The 21758-nt window shown below is 38.0% G+C and overlaps 1 protein-coding gene across 1 annotated transcript in view; it reads left to right on the forward strand.

Annotated features, from left to right (window-relative positions):
* The window catches only part of TRPC6 (transient receptor potential cation channel, subfamily C, member 6), a 33934-nt gene extending 12829 nt beyond the window's left edge, over positions 1-21105 (forward strand). Inside the window, exons 4-11 of the mRNA XM_010019836.1 lie at positions 1104-1317; positions 3154-3381; positions 5319-5583; positions 8343-8538; positions 10146-10349; positions 17423-17506; positions 19366-19441; positions 20954-21105. Of these exons, the coding sequence (XP_010018138.1) occupies positions 1104-1317; positions 3154-3381; positions 5319-5583; positions 8343-8538; positions 10146-10349; positions 17423-17506; positions 19366-19441; positions 20954-21105 (1419 nt within the window). The remainder of the gene's footprint in view (positions 1-1103; positions 1318-3153; positions 3382-5318; positions 5584-8342; positions 8539-10145; positions 10350-17422; positions 17507-19365; positions 19442-20953) is intronic.
* The last annotated feature ends 653 nt before the right edge of the window (positions 21106-21758 follow it).

Consider the following 21758-nt stretch of genomic DNA (forward strand, 5'->3'; position numbering starts at 1 on the left):
CCTGCTAACCTTGGCAGTGTTCCTTTAACAGTATCTTCTTTTTACATTTGTCTAGTTCTCTTACTGTTATCTGTATTTGAGACGTTGCCATCACATCCTTGGCCGCATCCTCTTATTCTGTGTTTCTTTAAAGGCTGACTGAAAGGTCAGAAAAATTCTGACTTTGATATTGAAACAAGCGTAGCAAAAACATAAATACAAATAACTTATCCTTCTGCTTTCCCCTCCCTTTTCCAGACCACAGATTGTTATATGTTTCAGCTGAGATCTGTGACACTTGCTTTCAATTCTTTCCACAGAATCTTGGCAGAGATACTATCTTAATCTAAAATTAAAAAGTATTTTTGTGCAGCTGCTAACAAGTGAGCAAGCCAAGACTTTTACTATTAAAACAGGCACTCTCAAAAATAGAGTAAATAATCTCTAGAAGTTCAGCCTTGTGTGAGCTTGTATAGAACTTCAGTTTTTTAAGTGTTGCATTAAACCATTTTAAAGTTGTTCTTATTCATGACATGATGACAAAGTTAAGGACTTACCCATTAAAGGAGTCAGGAAGGAAATGAAGACCCTATACAGACCTATAGACATAACCTTTTGAGGCCTCATGATTTTTTTAAAAAGGAAATTAAGTTGGGAAAACTGCACAATAATTGTGTTAAGCTGAGTATCATGTCAGTCAGGAAACAGAATTCTTTAGCCACAATTCACTCCTAGTGGTAATTTAATGTTTTTAGTGTCAGAATCTTATTGTGTGTGTTGCCATAAAAAGATGACTAGCATGTAAGAAATTCAACAAGTATAATATATTTTTCTCTTGATTACCTATAATAGACATAGATGCCCCAAAATAATTACAGATTTATTTCAAAACACTGCGTTAAAAATACGTGTATGGTGAAACTGGTAGATTATGCCTCTGAAAACAGCAAATATGTAGAAATTTGTAAAGATGACTGTCAGCATGGCATCATAGTAAACAACTTTTTCCAAATATTTGTTCCTGTATGTTATTGCAATATATATTTCTCCATGTTACTGTTCTTTTCTATACATTTTTGAAGATGGCAACGCAATATCCTTGTGTTTCATAACCTCTGTTGCAGCTGGGGAGGATAATGCGTGGACCATTTATGAAGTTTGTAGCCCATGCAGCCTCTTTCACCATTTTTCTTGGTCTGCTTGTCATGAATGCAGCTGACAGATTTGATGGCACCAAACTTCGACCTAATGAAACGACAGGCAATGTAAAACAGCTATTTAGGATGAAAACATCGTGTTTCTCATGGATGGAGATGCTCATTATTTCTTGGGTAATAGGTAAAGAGTAATTTTCATTTAAATTTATCTTGCTATGATTTCAGTGAGGCTGGATTCAATCTAATCCTTTCCTATCAATTTTATTTATAAGAATTGCAACAAAGGGAGTTTATTCACCTGGCTGCATTCCCATCTAGGCCTCGTATTTCTTACTGGATGTCAGCAGGATTCACATGTGATTGGTTAATCACAAACATTTAGGGTAGAGGCTTAGGTGAAATCTACACTGTCTCAATATGAATAAATTCAGTTTTATGGATATCAAAGGAACGTGTCTATGAGTTTTCTGTTTTGTTTTTAGTCAGGCCATGTCAACACCCAAGGGGAAGGATTTCCACATCATGGGCCAAGGTTTTTTTATGTCCAGTTATCTCTTTCTTGTTCTATTATTTTGCAAGTATGCCAGTAGAATTAATAGTGTATAGCTGAATGTATTATTGACAAAAGGGAAGAAGAGTACAGACCCCTGAACATTCAGTGGTAGATTTTTTCCACCCCAAAATAGGGATGAAATGCATGTTATGAATAGTACTCTGAGCTGACCTATTCAATTTGGTAATTGAACTTGACTTTCAGCATGTACCCTCAAAAATATTTTACTTGTCTCATTCTTATTTACAAATCTAAGACCATTTATTCCAATGGACCGAATATTTTAAGAATCTGTGTTCTGATTCTTAGTTAAGTCAGTACTATGGGAGAGTTAAATTCAAGCTAAGTAAAATCTGTTTCTATTCAAGAGGTTATGAATTTAAAATATTTTGATTTTATGAGCTCTCTGTGATTGAAATTGGAGCCATTTGTACACCAGCTGATTCTTAGAGCTTTAAAAAACATTGACAATCTTTATGTATTTCATCATAAAGCTGTCTACAAATTAATATCATTGTGTATTATAGGAATAATATGGCACTTAGATTTCCAAATATTCTATAAATGTCAATGTTTTCATCTGATAATAACAAAGTAAATAATAATTTCCCAATTTGAAGTTCTAGTTTTCTAATTTAATCTTTTTATTTATCTCACTGTCATGCATAAGATGGTTTATGAAACAATGATTCAATGCATACAGATGTAGCAATGAATTTAGTTGCTGTAATTAATATTATTGTTGTCCTTATCTGAAAATGATGAAAAGTTCCTTCAGACAATTTGATAAGTGCAAAAAATAGTGACATTGTTTCAATACAGTTTTTTATTGGCTCTCTTTAGAATCCTATAAATGTAGTTCGCGACCAAGTAAATTTTATCTTGAAAAGGACAAGGATTTGCTCAATAAAAACGATGCCATAAACTAATACTGTACTCTCATATTTTATTACTAAGGGAGAATAATTAGGAATCAAACAGATACCTTTTCCCTGTTGAAGAAGTATTAGGTCTGATTTATACTTTCATGCTGGTTTGTCACATATATTCACAATTACAGTAAAAGAGAATGTACCCAAGGTACTCTGGAAATAAGGAAATGTGAGTTCTATTATTACTTGTACCACTGCTATATGATCATGTCAGAGCATTTCTGCACTTCCCCTCTCTTCCTGTGTCTGTAACAGATGGTAATACTCATATCCCATTATTCTTTTTGAGATCTTTTGTAGTTGTATAGGAAAAACACCATATGAAAGATTGTTTTTGTTACTCACATGAGAAAGAAGGATTGGAATGTATATGAATTGGCAGGTTCAAGGATTTTAGTTTGTGTTCAAACTCCCACTGACCAAAATTGTTTTGAGTTTGACTGCAACTAGGGGCATATCTTATACATAATAAAATATCAAATAAATGTGAAGATAAAAGAACACGCCGTTTTCTCTGTTCTCTCTTATACAGGCATGATATGGTCTGAATGTAAAGAAATTTGGTCTCAGGGTCCAAAGGAATACCTTTTTGAGTTATGGAATATGCTTGATTTTGGTATGTTAGCAATTTTTGCAGCATCATTCATAGCAAGGTTTATGGCATTTTGGCATGCATCCAGAGCCCAGAACTTCGTTGATGCAAATATGAAAGATCTGACAAGTCCAACACTGGAGCCCAACATAAAATACTACACCTTGGGTGAGTTAATTGTACACAATTAAGATTTACTTATATGAATAAATGAAGATGAATTACCAAGATCAATTGATTTTCTGCTAATAAGTCTCCAATACTTCAGTTCTACAATGTACTGCTTAATAAATTCCCACCCTTTCTTCTCTTTTTCATCCCTATTATTTGATCACAGTTCCCACAGCTCATACATTTCTTTGGGGACTGTTTTAAACATCAGGTACTGAAATGATCTAAGATTAAAATAATGCCACTGTCATCCCACATTTTAAATATTATTTTAATCCAGGTCATTTAATCTGTTCAGTTACACAATGCTATTCTGCAGACACTTGTGTTGGTACAACTGTGAATAGGATGTATTGTAATGCAGGGGCAGAACTAAGCAATGAAACGCATTAACATCTTAAACCAGTTTTGCCAACATAACCAATACATACTTTTGCTCAGAAACTTTTGTATTATTTTAATAGTTCTCAATCCACCGTCTTTACCAAGAAGAGATAAAAATGTTAATAAACTTGCTTGGAATATATGAGAACTGTCTAGAAGCTATTTTGCCCAAATGAGGAAAAATTAAGTTCTGTTCACTGCCATCTTTGATCTTAGTTATCCATGAAACTTGTGGTAAAGCTAACACAGGTATGTTTGTTTGTGTGAAAACGTGGAGTCTTTTGCCATACAGGCATTTTCTCATCTGAATGTAGTGTGTAGTAGACTTTGCAGCGAGGAGCTCAGTAAGCAAAACATGCACGTATCTGCAAGAAGCACACAGCAGCTAACAAGGCAATGAATATGTGATAACTGAGCCTTGTTGTGCCTAAAACCAGAGTAATTTATTAGTTACATGAATACATGAATATTGGCATTGCAGTAAGTTTCTTGAAGAATATAATTTTCTGAGGTATGTAAGGTCATTTTGAATAATGCTCAGCATCACTGGGTATGAATGTATTATAAAGCTGTACAAATAACTGACTTTTTATTAAATGGTTATGTGTTAATTAACAGCTCAAATTAATATTTTCCAAATGGCAGCCATTGCAGTATAAATTATTCATTTATTTTCCTGGCTTTACAGTAGAGTAAACATGGATAACAACATTCTGGGATGTAGATAATCCATCCTAGGTTAACCTCTTCTCTTTGCCTGAAGCACAATAGTGAGTTGAATTTGAGTTTCCCACATAATCAGACAATGTCTTAATCTCTAGCAAGCAAGTATTCAGAAGAATATTGATTTAGATTTCTTCTTCTGACTCTTTTCTGTAAATATTTTTTTAAGTACAGGTTTGAACCTGAATGCTCTCCTCTGCAGCTGAGTATGTTCCCTGTCAAAGAGCAGTGTCACATTCACTCATTGATTGAACGGATGTTCAAGTAATTCACACAAGTGGATTAGCTTCAACAGAAGAGATTGATAGAGATGATGATAGAATGGGTGATAGAATAGGTGTTTGGTGTGTGCCAGGAAAGGGCCATAACCATTTCACTATGAATAAAAAGATGGAGTAAATAGAAAAAGTAGAGAAAAATTATTGTTCCCACAGGTTTAGAGTGATTCCAGATCCCTACATCAAAACAATTCATTTTTGGTAGCTCAAACAAATCACATTTCTAATTTAATTTATTCAATTGACACTGCAAGCTGAATTTTACTTAAGTTCCCTAGCAGGCTGGGATTCAACTCCCAGAAAGTTACCTCATTGATCTTACAGCCTACGTTTATAATCAGTGGAGATCTAATCAATACAGTCAGTGGAGCTCTGAAATGGTTTTAGTGCTACCTGGCTCAATTCAATTGGCTAAATGTAAGTGATTAGCACTGTTTGAATTGCCCAGGGTTTCTTCCCTCACTTCCAGCTGCTGTTCCTGAAAGACCTCCCACAGATCTGTACAGATATCTTGAAATACTAATAGACATTCTCATCTTTTGTTTCTAGCCAGAATAAACTGGGATCCGTCTGATCCTCAGATCATATCTGAAGGCCTGTATGCAATTGCTGTAGTATTAAGTTTCTCCAGAATAGCCTACATCTTACCAGCTAATGAAAGCTTTGGACCACTGCAGATATCACTTGGAAGAACTGTGAAAGACATCTTCAAGTTCATGGTGATATTTATCATGGTGTTTGTGGCTTTCATGATAGGCATGTTTAATCTCTATTCCTACTATCTGGGGGCAAAACAAAATGAAGCATTCACAACGTAAGTACAAGTGATTAAACTATGATGATTGTGGGCTGGTTTTTCTGGAAAGATGGTTGCTTGCATTGTATGTATTAAGTTTACTAATTGTTTTATAAGATTTGCATCTCTTAAGAATTTGTCTTGGATTAAGTAGTCATTTTCTCTCTTGTTCTGGTGCTTAAAGGTTATATTTGAAATCAAAGGATGAGCTTTTGATCCTAAAAATACTATGATAAAGCAGGAAAGACAGGCTGGAAAGCTGAGATGTAGTTGCCTTTTATGTGAGAGAGCAGCCAGAATGCCTGTACTTTTGCCTAGGGATAGATGATGAGCCAGCAAGAGCTTACAGGTCGGGACTAGAGGGCAGAGCAGTATGGGTTTTGTAGTGGATGTCTGCTACAGAATACCCGATCAGAAAGACAAAGTAGATGGGGCCTTCTTCAGTGAACTGGAAGAAGACTCACACTCACAGAACCTGGTCGTGGGGATTTTGAACCACCTTGATACCTGCTGGAAAGAAAATACAGCAGGGCACAAGCAATTCAGGAGGTCTCTGGAGGGCATTGGCAATACCTTCCTGACACATGATTGAGGAGCTAATGTGGAGCAGAGCTTTGTGACACCTGAGTTTTACAAACAAGGAAGAATGGGTTGGGTATGTGAAGGTTGGGAGCAGCCGTGGTTGACCCTGAGATTGTGGAGTTCAGGTTCCTGAAAAGAGAGAACGAGGCAAATAGCAGGACCCCAGCCTTGAGGAGAGCAGACTTTGGGCTGTTCAGGGGAGAACCTCATGGCATAAGGCCCTGAAGAGGGCAGTCCAGCGAAGCTGATTTTCAAGAACGCCTTTTCAGTGCTCAAGATTGGTCCATCTCAATGGGCAGGAAATCAAGCAGAGGTGTCAGGTGGCCTTTGTGGATGAACAAGAGTGACTGATAGATTGTGATGCCACCCAGAGGGATCTTGAAAGGCTTGAGAAGTTCAACATGGTGAAATGCCACATTCTGCCCCTAGGAAGGAAGAACCCCATGCACCAGGACAGGCTGGGGCTGACCAGCTGGAAAGCAGTTTGACAGAAAAGGACCTGGGAGTCCCAATGGACCAGAACCCAGCAACATGCCCTTGTGGCAAAGCTTCCTGAGCTGCACTAGGTTGGAGATGCTCATAAAAAAACACAAGTACCTCAGACCCTTTCACAGATGTGCATATGCCAGATGATCTGGCAGTGCAATCTGTGTAATAGCACTCAACGCACAGGGCTTGTTCTCAGGGTTGTTCCAGGCTTTCGGGGCACAGGTTGGGTCAGACCTGGAGCTTGCAGGACAGCGTCCTGCCTGTGAGGGAGATTGGCACTGGCACTTCAGAGCACACCGTAGCAGCTTCCTATAGCACATGGGAGCAAGGCTGATTCCTCCATCATGTGCTGCTGTCATCTGTAGTTGAAGCAGGCTAATCACTGCAGTGTGATACACATGAGAAAACATTTGTAATTTAGTTGAGACAACTCTGTACTGGTAAAAAAACCCCACATCTAATCCCTTTTTTAAGCACTGCCTGTCCATAGGTATTGCCATAATGGCAATAACCTAGTCCATCTTGAGAGGAGAAAAATATATTCCTTTTTTTTTTTTTTAACTCTATTTCCTTGGCTAGTCTTTTTTTCCTCTCCACCATAAGAACAGAAATTCTGAATTTACTTGTCTGTTAGGGGTTATTTGGTATACATTTGTCATGCCTCTCCTTTCTAGTAATGATTTTAAGAGAAATCACTTCAATGAAAACTCATTATGTGTGCTCTGCAGCTCTTGCCTTCATTTCTGGCTGTCATGATATTCAAGCTATAGATGTTATGAAGTATACACAGCCAGGAAGCAAACTTGGCCAAGAGGGAACATACTATTACTACTTTTTTTAATATTATTAGTTCACACGATAGATAAAGTACCTAAAGCTACAACTCACAGATGGAATACAGATAAAATACTATTAGCAGAGACGTAAATTCACAACTAAAAATTAGAGCATTTTAACTTTTTTTTTCCTTAACAATAACATGATAAAACCCAAAATTTGCTTCGCAATGCTACTGCGTATCTTCAAACAGGTGGAGATAGATAGGAAAACGTACCTCAGAGGTTTGGACTTATGTTTATGTGTGTATATATATGTAAACAGATTAAAAGGAAATACATGTATCTAAATGAACTAACCTGAAGAAGTCAATATCCCTACACCATGACTTACTACCTTTACCCTGGATTTGTGGAACAGTGAAAACTCAACTGCAGGTTTAAGGTCTGTGAGACCCATTTTTTGAAAAATGATGATTTTCTGTCAGATCCTGTCTTCTTCACACTTTCAGAATGCCATTCCTATTAATGGTGAAATAATTCATACTAAATGAACTAATGGTGCAATTAAAATAACATATTTACAGGTTGATTATTTTTATTTAGATTCACATTACCGGCAAGTGTGTAGCATATAGATTAAAGTAGTTAACAAGTGAATCGTTGTAATTCCTAAATGGAATCAGGTGATTTTATTGTCAATCCTAAATATTAGGAATCTTATGTTATAAAACAGACGGTACCTATGAAATTATATAGTCTACTTTTTCTGTATAATATCACATTCTGTATAATGCATATTCTGTATTCTCAATTCTATATAATGGAACAATTTGTACACTGTGTAAAAATGGTAACTGGCAATTTGAACAGTAAGAATATACAGCTTTTCTTCAGTAACATATGCATGTGTTCAATTTCTCTTTGCAGTGTTGAAGAAAGTTTCAAGACATTGTTCTGGGCTATATTTGGACTCTCAGAAGTTAAATCAGTTGTCATCAACTATAAACACAAATTTATTGAAAATACTGGTTATGTCCTTTATGGAGTCTATAATGTTACCATGGTCATTGTCTTACTCAACATGCTTATTGCAATGATCAACAGTTCATTCCAGGAAATTGAGGTAAAAATTCCATTTATTATGAAATATCACCACATTTACTGTTACAGCTAATTGTCTAGATCTGAAAATTTTCTTGTTGACATTTCATTTAAGAAAAATAACGTATATTATTTCTCCTATATAATAGGAGAAAATACCCATTCCTAAGTACATTTGTATTATAAAATACCTGGAAATTACCCAGCAGCGTGTGCTTGCAATACTAAGAACTAGACTGGACTAAGAAACTGCTGTCATACTGTTATGTTCCTGAAGAGGAAGGGCTACATTGTGTGACTGTGAATCTTTCATTTGCCTCAGTTGTGGTTATTACATAACTACAATTACTAAGTAATAACAATGAGAGGGGGAGTAGTGCCTCTCTGCTGCAGGGATGTTTTGTTCCTATGCCTTGACTCTGCAAGCAGGTCTATAATACATTGTTTGCTTCTTTTATTTAAACAACTGTTGCTCTAGTCCTCTGCTGTGAACAAAACTTTACAGAGTAATCAGCAGGGCTACTGAAAATCAGCAGTAACTTTCCATGCCATGGAAAACAAAGGGCTAAATCATTATCATTGTTTAAAAAATAATGAAGCAGATCTCCAGAAGCTAGGCCATCCCAACCTTCCCCCAGTGACACTCTTGTCACAAAGCAGCAGACTCAGGTTTGACACCACTTTGGTCACAGGTTCTGGCCTCCTGTTTGTGGCTGTAGCATTGTCCAGTTCAGAATCTTCTGACTCAGGCGGCCACAGAACAAGCTATCAGATTCAGAGCAATAGAAAAACAGGCTATTATCCAAAAGTGTGGTGACTGGATACAAACAGCTTCTAAAAAAAGCTACAGCAATATTGAGTCATGTCCTTGAACATGACATCAGCCCTTTCTGCAGAAAACCATCTTGAACTTTACAGGGAGGAATAAAGCGAGTGTTTTGGCTGTCATTAATGTTAAACATAAACCATGGTGATGATAACATACTTGATTTAATCATATATTCCAGCAAGTGGAAGAAATTAGATGAGAATCACCTAGCTTTTTTTAACTTCATGTTTAAATTAACAGAGTAAATTTCTAATTTAAAGTTCCAATACTATGTCTTCTTCACAAAACACATGATAGACTAATTGCTACAAAAGAGACCAGTAAGATAAGAAATCAGAGTCTTAATGAGAGATTTACGTTTTTATTACATTAACATAGGATTTTTCCGTTTTACTTACTGAGGTGCCAGTGTTCCAAGCAGTTTGAGTGTTGTCGTGAAGCTTTAACTTAGGCATTGTGCTGTGTGATTTTAAATCAGAGCTTGTGTTCTTATCAGTGTGTTTACAAAGAGAGCTGTCTCTGTAAACGCTATATTGCAGACTGTTAGCACTCACTCTGGAGTAACCAGTAATTAAGTCAAATTCACTTTCTTCTTCTGTAATTGTGTTATTTTAAATGGATTAATGGGAAAAGTTCCATTCATTGAAATTCACTTTTCACAGATTATAAACAAATTCTTGATCTGTTTGAGATTAACTTCAGCCAATTACATTCAGAACATAGATAAGATTTAGCTAGAGCATCTTCAATAGTCAAGGTGGTATTAACAGTTTATTAACAACCATGTTTCTGTTTTACAGGATGATGCTGATGTAGAATGGAAATTTGCAAGGGCTAAACTTTGGTTTTCTTACTTTGAAGAAGGGAGAACTCTTCCAGTACCCTTCAACTTAGTCCCAAGCCCCAAATCTTTGCTTTATCTTCTACTCAGAATCAAAAAATGTATTTCTAAACCGTTTCTGTGCCAAAAGAAGAGCTTTCAGGAAGATGCAGAGATGAACAAGGTAATCTTATAATGTGTATACTGACTGCTAATTTTAAAATATAAACCAAATTTTATTTTTGTTGTTGACCTGTTCTTCTCATGATTTTCGCTACATAGCCCATACTGAAGTCAGTCACTATGTACAGGCTTAAATTCTTACTTTGTTATACTTGTCTACATCTGTAATTAGTTCTGAGCCCAGAAATACCATTGTAAATTTACAGTTCTTCCTGCTTCTCGTCACAGAATCAGAGAATAATTCAGGCCAGAAGGGACTCAAGGAGGTCTCTGGCCCAACCTCCTGCTCACAGAAGGGTCAACTCTGAGGTCAGGCCAGGTTGCTCAGGGACTCATCCGGTCAGATCTTGAAAACCTCAAAGGATGGAGACTGCACAATCTCTCTGGGCAGCATGTGCCACTGCCTGTGACTGTCCCTCATGGGGAATAAGTTGCTGCTTCTACCTCTCATTTGAATATGTCCACTGTCTCTCACTCTTCTGTCCTGCAGCACTGTGAAGACCCCAGCTCCATCTCCTCAGTGACCTCTCAATACACACTGCTAGATGCTGTTAGGTGTGCCTGAATCCATCTCTGCTTCTGAACAAGCCCATATTTCTCAGCGTCTCTTCACAGGAAAAGCGTTCCAGCCCCAAACGTCTTTATGACCCTCTGCTGAACTTGCTGCAGTTTTTTAATATCTTTCTAACTGTCCCCCAACACCCCCCCCCCACTCCCTTTCTGCTGCCCTGCTCCCCAGCCAGTCTCCAGCCAGTGCTATTGAAAGAGTTATTCCTTCCCGTTTGTCCTGACTGAAATTCACAGGGTGCCTGCCAGCCGTATCCTCCTGGATGACATCCCTGCCCTCAAGACCATCAATCAGCTCCCCACCCTCTCCCCACAGTTTGGCTTTGTCTGCAAATTTGACAGGAGTGTGCTCCAACACCTCCTCTGACACTTCGTGTTTAATAACGATGTTTAAAAGGGCAGGTCCCAGGACAAGCCCTTGTACTACCCTCTAAGCACAACCATCCAGCCAGGATGTTGCCCATCTAATTGTCCACCCATCTAGGCAGTAACAACCTAACGTGGATACAAGAATATTCTAGGACAGTGTTAAAACCCGTGTCAAAATCAAGGTAGATGACATCTCCAGCTCTTCCCTCGTCTGCAAATCCAGTCATTTTATCTCAGAAGGCCATACAGATGGTCAGACGGGTTTTACTTTTCATAAATCCACATTTACTTTTCCCAGTCACCATCTGCTCTTCCATGTGTCCAGAAATGTGCTCCAAGAAGACCAATACATCCTTTTGACAATTTCTGAAGGGGAGTGGCCTGTGTTTGCAAAGGTCATCATTCTGGCCTTTTTGAAAATGGGTCTTTGACATTTGTCTTTCTCCAGCCTTTTGGGGACCTTTCCCAACATTGTCTTTCGAAGACAATAGTGTATTTGCATGGACTTCAACTGCCCTCTCAGCATCCATGGATGCAGCCCCTTGGGTCCAGTGAACTTGCTCGGGTCAAGTTCTCTCAAGTAACCCCTGACTTGACCCTCCTCCACAGCTACTCATTATCCTTCTCCTCAAATCCCTTTACTAAGTGCAGAGGCCTGAGAGACTGTTGATAAAGCCTGAGGCAAAGAATGCATTAGGTCCCTCAGCCCTTTCTGAATCTGCTGTCAGTAAATGCTCTGCCTCATTGAGCAACAGGCCCACATTCTACTTTTTCAGCCTTACACGGCTATTGTAGCAGTATAAGCTCTTCTTACAGCCCTTGCAAATGTCAACTTAAGGTGAGATTTGTCATTCCTCACACTACCCTCACATGCCACACATGTCCCCCTTTGACATGGGTTGACCCTAGCTGGATGGCCGGCACCGACCAAAGCTTCTCTGTCACTGCCCTCCTCAGCTGGACAGGGGGGAGAAAAAGTAACAGAAGTCTCATGTGTCAAGATAAGGACAGGAAGAGATCACTCACCAATTACCATCATGGGCAAAACAGATTCGACTTGGGGAAATTAGTTTAATTTATTACTCATCAAATCAGAGTAGAGTAATGAGAAGTAAAACCAAATCCTAAAACACCTTCCCTCAGCCCTCACTTCTTCCTGCGCTAAACTTCACTACTGATTTCTCTACCTCCTCCCTCCCCAGGCAGCGCAGGGGAACGGGGAATGGGGGTTGTGGTCAGTTCATCACACATCTCTGCCACTACTTCTCCTCAGGGGAGGACTCCTCACTCTCTTCCCCTGCTCCAGCAGCGTAGGGTCCCTCTCACAAGAGACAGTCCTCCATGAAGTTCTCCAGTGTGAGTCCTTCCCTCCTGTCTATGGCTGCTGTTGCACAGTAACTTTTTCCCCTTCTTAACTATGTTACCCTTGGCCAGTGGTGAGTCTGCCTTGCGGCCAGCTGGCGTTGGCTCTATGGGACATGGGGGAAGCTTCTAGCAGCTTCTCAAAGATGCTGCCACTGTAGCTGCCCCCACTACTAAAACCTTGCCATGCAAACCCAAGACAAGCCCATTGCTGCTTCCACTGAGAATGCAGCTGCTTTTTATTGTGAAGCATTCTGTTATGTTTTATTTACACAAGTGCAGTAAAAGCACTTAAATTGATTCATTGCTGTATCTCATGGGCTTATTTAAAGAGTTTGTAGTCAGTCTGTTTCTCCTGCAGTGTCTTGGGATGAATAAAGTTAATTTCTTCAGGAGAACATGGGGCATAAAACACGGCATTAGGTGGTATTGGAAGTGTAAAGACTAGCACTGTTGTAACACAGGGAAGAAGAGCTTTGCAAGACAACTGATAAGACGTAGTGAATAGAAAGTTGGACATACAGTAACATTCATACAAAAAAGAAAGGTTTGTCATGGTGGCAGAAACAAATGCATCATTTATTTGTGGCACACAAATTTTTGTTTCCTTTTTGTGTGGAAGGATCTTTGTTAAAATAGGCAGTTGTCTAAGCAGAGGTCTTTTCAAGGTAAGGAGTTCTTGAGCCTGTAGTCAAGAGTCATTCGTTATTAGACTGGGAATCAGCAAAGAATTTACATGTGTCTGTCAGCTCTCTGTCATCAATGTGACAAGCACTTTTTCTGTCACAGTTATCAGTTGAAGAGTAAAGAAAAGAAAGTGATTGCAATCCTAGGGTAAAATACTGTGTCTATAACAAGCCTCTGCATCTGGTTAAGTTCATAATAGTCTATAAAAACAAACACAGATATTACAAACACTGTCACCAAAGTTAAGATTCTTATTAACTTCAGATGTCTGATATGTGCTACCAGTAATTTTTCTAGCATTTCACAGGTCTCAATTATTTTCTGGGGGGAAGTCTAATCCTCATGTATTTAACAGTCAATAGAGGTGAGACTGCATTTGCTGAAGTTTTTGATGACTCTAACATTTGCAAAACTTTTCATCAAGCTACCTGATGCAAGTTGATTTCACAACTTCCAGGAGTGATAAAGGCATCACTGAAAAATCATGACTTTAAGGAGCTGCATATAAACTTCAATTGAGTGTAGGCAAGAAAGAACAAATCAAAGGGTTTTGTTTTTTTTTCCTAATTCACTTAATTTGTGACTTTGAAAGCACTGAGTAAGATAGAAGCTTATTTTTACTGACTTTTTAATATGAAATTTATGTTGCTGTAAAGCATCCCATTCTTACACCCTAAGGAAAGAAGCTGTATTTTTTCATTACCTTCCAAAATGATGTGCAAACTTAACAATTCCAATATTAATGCTTTCTGCTCACTGCAGATTGTAGTATAGCTAATGCTAAGTGAAATGTGCTTACTCTCTAGCCAAGGAAGCTATACAAGTGTAAATCAAAATAAAAAAAAAAAAGAAAAGCTTTTGCATTGAAAACCATACATAAAGCAGCTGAACTGCGCTTATTCATTCTTCAGCTTTTTCAGAAGGGTGACTTGATACTACCAGAGGATTACACTTTTACTTGCCTTTTGGACCACCACATACTGTGGGGCTGACTTTATCTGAATCTATCAGATGCTGCCATCCTTCGCACTTCTGAAAAGTAACTAAAACGTTTTTGTGTCACATTTTGACCCACTGTTGATGATTCATTATTGTTGAGGCTGTTTTATGGCATCTTCTCAAAGACATTCTTTGGCTTCTTGGGTTTTGATTTTGGTCTCATCCTGTGCTCAACTGGGCAGGTTGGTGCTGCTGTAAGTACTGAGCAAGGAGCTACTTCTGCAAGGCGCTGTTATAAACTCAGTGAGCTGTACAAAGATAAGAAAAGATCTGGCAATAACAGACCCAAGAGTTGTTGGCTGTCTGTGCTAGTAAATTAAATACAACAGAGAGCGTATCTGGGCACTGAGGCAGATTCAGGAATGGCTTGCCCCTATTCAAGTAGTTTTCCTCCCAAAGTAGGGTTGCTGCAACCTATTGTCCCCAGACCACTCCATTTGCCAGACTGCATAGGGAGGGAGACAGTTGCTCTAGTGCAAGTCCTACTTGGGAGGACACTAAAAGTTTACTGATAGAAGACTTTGGATTACAATATCCAGAAAAGTTAACACACACTTTTTACTGATTCACCCCCAACCTGTGGGTCTTTCTCTGGCAGAGCCTGCATCTTCTCAGTGCAAAAGCAGCAGCAGCACCAGGGTGAGTGTAAAGACAAGAATTAGGATGTGAAGGGTGGTTCTGCCCCTAGAGCCAGCTCTGCCCTCGTTACCTTTGGCAGAAAATGAAGCCAGACGCCATCGGTGCTAGACAGCAAGAGATTTACATAGCTGTGTTCAAAGTGTAGCACACCAGAAACTAATTTCTTGAGCCATATCTACATATAATAACAAAGGCTGTGAAAATGTTTTCTTTCAGGCTGTTGATTAAAACCTGCAGATTTCTTCTGTTTCAGGCTAGAATTGGTGCTTTAAAAATCAAGTGAACAAGAAACTCAAACCAAAAAAGGGGAGAAATAAATGAAGAAAAAGGCAAGTTTTAAAGAAACCTAGATTCTAGATTGAAAAGCACCCTTGTGCATGAGAAAATTTATGGTTTAAGAGTTGCAGAACTTGTTCATCTTTCTGAGCTAAAACCTGATAGACAATGTATTTAATACTTTTTCTTAAAACATGGCCCTTCAGAATAGAACTAAGGAAGAATTAGTTACTGAAATAATTTTAAACCCTCATTCAAACAATAAAAAAAGTTAACTTTTATAAAAGTTAACTTTTAGTATAAAACAGTTTCTGAAATTTTTACAAGTGACCCGTGGTTATGGGAGCACAAATTGAGTCACCCTTCCTACTGGTCCAAGCACATACAACCTACTGGCACTGCAAATTGTCAGGTGCTTCTGAAGACTTGTTTTTAAGATGTTAACAAAATGTTACACAAAACAGCTGCATTGAATTTTAAATAATGTAGAAAAAGCAAGTTCAAAGAAGAAGGTATTTTCTAGGAGCAATGATCCATGTGTGCTGCACTGCTTTTTCACACAATACCTGGGGGAGAGTTATTTTTGTTAGGGTTTATATTGTGGTTTTATTTAAATTACATTTTTTCCCCCCATGTGCAAATGTTCAATAGATAGTAACTTAAAATATGAATTCTAGTTCAGTCATTAAAGTGACAGACTGAGTTTAGTAGTAATTTTGGGAAGAGGAAAAAGCCATAGGCACGAAGCTTAAAGAGATTGTAAAAATTTTGTGTACAAATGATAATGAAATCTTGACAATCTCTGCCACCAAGTGGTCATTCAGCAAAGTACAACAGATGTTCTATCCTGTTATCGCTGTACATAAGCAGATTTAATAGAGTGATACACTTCTAATTTATGTGCCAACTTCCAAGGTGCTGTCTGTAGCTAAATAAAAGTACATTATTATGTTCAAAAAAACCGGAGTCCTGAAGGGTCAAATTTAAGATAAAAATGTTACAGTGTGTCTGGTTTTGTAAGTAAGTTTGCCATTTGTCACAACTCATTTCACCACATATTACTGATTTTGCTATTTCTACCAAAAATCAAGTTTTAGTTAAGCATTGGATTAAGTTTTGAAATTAACCAATGTAACATAAATTTGAAACCAGTGACCATCATGCCAGATTACATTTAAAATACATAATAAAATACATAATAAATACTAAAAAAATATTTAAAAATTAGTAAGTAATAAAAATAATAAAATTAAATGTAGTTATACATTAAATGTAAACTGGTAAGTAACAGGATCATGGATAGTATCACAGCAGCAGACTAAGTCCCGCTTATTCCTCATCCAGATCACTCACGATTTATATTTTACTTTCTTTTTAATTCCTTTAACTACTAATCATTGAGCTGGCCCCATTATCAGTCTAAACTAATATTCAGTTCAACAGTTACTTTATACTCTTACTGCAGCCTGGTCATTCAGCCAGAGCCTCAGTTCACCATTTTGTGATGCTTTAGTCCTCAAAGACGTAAATCAGTAATGAAGCCTGCAATTTGCATCCTTGGTGTTTCATCAGGGAGTGATACCCTTTCAGCACATTTAGTAAAGAAGACGCTACTCAAAAATGTCAACTGATAATTTTGTGGTCCCTGGCATAAACTGAATAATGGACTATATTCAGCCATTAGTGCAAGTGAGCAAAAAAGCAAACTCCTTATGTATCTTGTGGTAGTGTAGGTGACATTAGATGTGGGCAAGTGCTATGAAAGAAAGAAAAATGATAATGCTGCTGCCTCTCCTTCTTTGACTTCTCCCACACCATGCCCTGACTGCTTCATCCATTGCCTACGAAACTGTGATGCAGCAGTGCTGCCTTCCTCCTGATGTGGATCCACCTCCTGCACAGAAGGAAAGGCTGTGAGGAGGTGTCTGCTCTGCTTTGATCGTTGGGCATGTTAGGAGTAGTTGAGAGGCAGAGTAAAGGGAGAAAATTTCCCAGTTGTCGCTTTCCTGCATCACAGTCTGAAAGGGTTTGTTTCATGAGGACTTTACCACAGGAATTGAATACTTCCTAAATTGAGCTTACAGTTAATGTTCTGTCATACAATATATGCATGAGGTAGTTTAACTGTATTGTGCTTCTATTTATTTTGTACTATAAATAATGCTTCCGTTTCAGCTTGGTCAAAGGAAACAATCAAGTATAAGAAGCTCAGATGAAATCCACTTAAACAGTTTAAACAATCCTCCAAGGCAATATCAGGTAAAAAAAACCAGTTTATTTTTAAATGAGATCAAGTATAGAACTAGCAGACGGACAGCATGAGGACAGTGTTGAATTTATGTTAAATAACATGAATCAAGAATAAATAGACCTTGTATATATCGTAAATCAATGCAATTATTTAGGCATTTACAGTACAATCAGGATGTTTTTCTCCACTCACGGTTTATTAAACGCTACCTTTAATGTGCAGCATTTTAAAGTCCTTGAAAAATGTTTTTAATTTTAGAGATAGGTTGAGTCCTCAACTGCACAGTGTGAATTAAAAAAACCAAAAAGAATCACAGAATCTTCCTGTTCCATCTGCTGAAGCAGCTCAGCTTATTGTGTCCCACCTCCATACAATACCTCATACACTGCAAATACCTTTCAGCCTTTTTGCTGTCAGTACAGTCTGTTTATTCTTTGTCTCCCAAACAACTGTAGCGCAAACCTTTGTGCAGTTAAGTATAAAGACACCCAACACAGTCCACATAAAGCTCAGCTGTTCTGGTCCAGAGGCTGCTCCTTTCCTTCCTGTAATACTGCAAAGATGGTGGAAAGGAAGAAGCAAGAGCTGCCTGGAAAAGACCATCTGAATGCAAAAGGGTGTAGAAAACAAGTTCTCTAAGAAAGAAAAAGGGTTTTCCCCTTGGGCAGGCTAGCTCGGCTCCACTCTTACATTGTACAGTGTCTGCACAAGTCTATTCCAAAATCTTCCTGACTTTTTCACAGCCAGTTTCATTATGAAGTGTCAGATATTAAGATTACGAATGTATCCATAAATGTGAGGATGTGTGGCTTTGTATTTGAAACATTCTTGTATTATTAGAATAAGCAGTACAGCTGCTGACCCTGCAAGCATGACTGTAGTGGTGGTCTGGAATCTCTAATCATGGATGATTCACCTCACAACCACCTCAGGTCAGGTCTGCTACTGTGGAGTCAAAACCAGACACATAAACCGAAGTATATTTTGTGTCTTGTAATGAAAAACAAGAAGTAGTGTGTTGTCATGCGTTGCATCTTATGAAAATACTAAACCCAAAGTAGAAAGGAAAGACAGATCCTCAAAGGTAATTAGATGCCTTGTTCTTACTGAAGTAATTTGAAGTAATGGGAGAATCAGGAGCAGAATCCATTTTCCTGGAAAGATAAAATTTACATTTGAAATTTCTGTCCTGGCTTCCCCTGATTATTAGCAGAGAGGGTAGTCATTCTAATGGTGTGATTTATTTGATTAATTTTAGTTGTCTGAGATGAACTGTGCTCTCAGGTTTGCTTTTTCTGTCCACAGAGGGAATTAAAGGTGACTGCCACAGATATGCATATTTACATTAGAAAGTAACTGTATTTGGTTAAATGAGTCCCAGCTGAGATGCTTAAATGACACTTAGAATTGTGGGGCCTATTTTCTTTAAGCCTAGCATTGGGAAGAGATGACTTATCAAATATAATCTAACAAAAAAAAAAAGTAAAATTAATGGCAAAAGGATTTAGCAGTAAGCACTGCTAATTATCTTCTAGTAGCAATAAAGGCTAGATGGTTTCATCTACATGGAGATCAAAGCTGCAACTGTATTTATCAATTATTCTCATAGACTTCAGTATTAGGTCACGCTTTGTGAATGATATTGTAAGATGTGTTTAGTTTTCTAACTAACTTTCACGTAAATATATGTACAGATTCATGAAGTTCAAATATCTACCATAGATGAAAGCAGAGATTTTTACATTGTATTTCTTTAACCTGGCAAGTCCTACGCTGAAGTATCTGAATGCAACACAGTGTAACAGAGCTCATATTTTAAAATGTCACTAGAATGTCCAACTAAGAAAACTTTCTTTCTTCTCCACAGAAAATAATGAAGCGCCTCATTAAAAGATATGTACTGAAAGCTCAGATAGATAAGGAGAGTGATGAAGTCAATGAAGGTAAGTTGATGAATTGTATGTTTATCCTTAGACAGAGAATCAAAACAAACTAAAGTGATTACATATGTCACTTGAAAAAATGTTACCAAAATACTTAATCTGCTTGACAAGTTCAAGATGTAAAATTAACATGAAATTGAAGTTAAGGAAGAGATGCGGCTTTCTGTCTCTGCTCTCCCATCACAAACTACTACTGATCTGAACACTTGTGAAAAGTGTTGATACTTTTAGTAATACCCATTCATTTCCCATGGTGAAGCTGCATTTAATGCAGCAGCTGGTTTGGGGCACTCCTGTACAAATTCCCCGTTGTGTGTTCTTATTGCTGGTTCATATATGGGGATACACAATACACATGCTTCAGCCTTCTTTTTTGTGTGTGATTTATTTGCTGGAAACAGCTAGTGAATGCACTTCACAGGAATGTTCTCATCTGTTTGACATAGTGCAGAAGAAAGAAGAGAAGACCATTCTCTTTTGGACAGTGAGGGGTTTTATGGCTGTTCAGGAGGACTCAACATTCCTGATCAGCATGATTTATAGAAAAGGACCTGTGAGTGCTGGCCAACTGACAGCTGAACATGAGCCAGCTTGTGTCCAGGTGGCCAAATAAGGCCAAGAGCATCCTGGCCTGTATCAGCAATGGTGTGGCCAGCAGAACTATGACAGTGATCATCCCCCTGTACTCAGCACCAGTGACGCCACAGCTCAAATACTGTGTTAAGTTCTGAGCTCCTCACTAAAAGAGAGATGCTGAGTTGCTGGAGTGTGGCCAGAAAAGGGCAACAAAGTTGTGAAGAGCTGGGAGAACAAGTCTTTATGAGGAGCGGCTGAGGGAACTGGGGTTGTTTACTCTGGAGAAAAGGAGGCTGAGGGGAGACCTTATTGCTCTCAAGAGCTCCCTGTAAGGAGGTTGTAGTGAGGTGTGTATCAGCTTCTTCTCCCAAGTAACAAGCAATAGAACAAGAGAAAATGGCCCCAGGTTGCACCAGGGGAGGTTTAGATTGGATGTTAGGAAAAATTTCTTCTCTGAAAGGGTGGGTTGTGAGGAATTGGAGCAGGCTGCCCAGGGATGTGATAAAGCCACCATCCCTGGACATATTAAAAGACGTGTAGATGCGGCCCTTAGGGACATGGTTTAGTGGTGGACTTGGTAGTGCTAAGTTAATGGTTGGACTCAATGATCTTTAAGGTATTTTCCAACCTAAATGATTCTGTGATTCTAGGATCTTGCTTATCTATAATCTCAGCAGAACAGCAGATTCCATTTAGCGGATCATTTGAGTCTTACAAACTCATGTGATCTCTCACACTTCTGCCCTCAGATTTGATTCCTGAACTGTATTTTTGTGTTACTATCCGTAAGCCACCGTGCACCAATGAGCAGCAGAAATCTACTTTTGTTTCAGCAAAGAAGTCCAGAGAAAGCTCACAATAACTGCTAGATATTTGGATATGCTGGTTTTGTTTTCTTTATTTCTTACTAGTGTGGTCTTCTAATGTCTGTTACAGGTGAACTGAAGGAAATTAAACAGGACATTTCAAGTCTCCGATATGAACTCCTTGAGGAAAAATCTCAAAATTCTGAAGATCTGGCAGAACTTATAAGGAAACTTGGGGAAAAACTGTCTATTGACTCTAAGGAAGAAGAAAGCAAGAGATAACCTAAATGCTGAAGAAATGCAACAGAACATTAACAACTCACTTAAAGCCATATTTCTGTTTTGCTGAATTCTAGCTCACATTTCTACAGCAGATTCAGAAATTAAATCATTCCAATTCTTTACTGAAAAAATAGTGGCAAATCCTCTGGGTCTACAGCAGGGAAGAGATACCACTCAAGTAAAGATATTTATTCTTTACCTGCTGAAGAACAGTTAATTTGAGATAATTTTAATATTCCATTTACCTCTTTTAGAATTCCAGTAGAATCTTGATAAGCCCAGTCACGAAAGACTAAAAACATAAATCTTAACTTTTCCTACATTAACTGGTTATTTTTGCAGATTTCCTTTTATAGATGTTCTTACATATATTTTAGTGAAGCAAAAGAGAAAAATTCCAGGCTTTTACATATTTATATCAGAATAAGCTATTTAATTTTTCCAGCATTCCCAACTAGCAAAAAAAAAAAAAAGGCTATCTGCCTTTCTTACAAATGTGGAAGATATTAAAGTAATTTATTTGAACACTTCCTTGAAGAGGTAGATAGCAGAATACTCACACACTGTATTACACTTTTCCCTACTTACTCTTGTCACCGCTGGAGTATCCTGAAAGATACCTAGATCCCAATGGGAGTTAGCGCATTAAGAAA

Source organism: Nestor notabilis, unplaced genomic scaffold (assembly GCF_000696875.1).
Source record: "Nestor notabilis isolate BGI_N333 unplaced genomic scaffold, ASM69687v1 scaffold2848, whole genome shotgun sequence".
NCBI classification, from domain to species: domain Eukaryota; kingdom Metazoa; phylum Chordata; class Aves; order Psittaciformes; family Psittacidae; genus Nestor; species Nestor notabilis.